Raw genomic sequence first — 823 nt, forward strand, 5'->3', positions numbered from 1 at the left:
AGAGAACTTCGGTTACTATCTCAGAGCATCTCATATTTGCTCACACTGCTCGTATAAACTGGTATAATTATTTTAAAAACAGACCATGCTTTGTTTAGACGCTCACAGACAGAAATGACTTCTTTGGAAGGTGCCGAAAACACCATGCATTCGAATTTGTAAGAAGTGTGAAGTAAGCATAATGAAACAACAAAATCATCACTGCTAGTTAGAAGTTTTCACTAAGGGTATTTTTGGTGTAGTGCGGGCATACACTCTGCAACAAGCGATGGCCGTTTGGGTTTTTGAGTTAAAGATGATGAGATTAATCCTCCACTTCCCGTAAAACACTGCAGGGACATTGGACTTTATTTCGAGGGTCGAGAAGTTCGTAATTTGATAAGTGTCCTAAAAAACAACAACAGAATAACAGAAACAATGCACTCTTATTTTCTTTCCGACTCGCTTACAGAGAATTTTGTGCGTATGTATTATGAATCAGAAATCATCTGTGATAAGGATGAAATTGACCAGATAATTCGAATGATCCATATTGCAAAGATCCAATGTAAAGTCCATATTAATCAGATGAAGGCATGTTTAAGGATATGTACTTTCTGTGTTTTCAAACCGTCAATTATGCTCCCAAAATCGTCACTACTAATGCGCTGATTATGCTCTAAAATTTTCCAGATATGCTCTTTTCAGCCCACCCTTCTGCTATTAAATGTAGGGACCCGCGTTAGGTCCCGTGCGTTAATATTATGCACGGGGTTGCTGAGCGAAGTGCATTAAATTTACAGAAGACATAAAAAAAAGAACAAAAATATACCGAATGAGGGTC

General features: G+C 37.8%; 1 protein-coding gene across 6 annotated transcripts in view; it reads right to left on the reverse strand.

Annotated features, from left to right (window-relative positions):
- Positions 1 to 6: 6 nt before the first annotated feature.
- Positions 7 to 823, reverse strand: part of LOC113217220 (uncharacterized) — a 22,456-nt gene continuing 21,639 nt past the window's right edge. For all 6 annotated transcript variants that reach the window (XM_052272177.1, XM_026437043.2, XM_052272178.1 and 3 more), the window contains one exon: positions 7 to 387. In XM_052272177.1, coding sequence (XP_052128137.1) covers positions 205 to 387 — 183 coding nt within the window. In that variant the 3' untranslated portion in view covers positions 7 to 204. The remainder of the gene's footprint in view (positions 388 to 823) is intronic.

This window comes from Frankliniella occidentalis, unplaced genomic scaffold, assembly GCF_000697945.3.
Source record: "Frankliniella occidentalis isolate FOCC.00 unplaced genomic scaffold, Focc_3.1 Scaffold193, whole genome shotgun sequence".
Taxonomy (NCBI): Eukaryota; Metazoa; Arthropoda; class Insecta; order Thysanoptera; family Thripidae; genus Frankliniella; species Frankliniella occidentalis.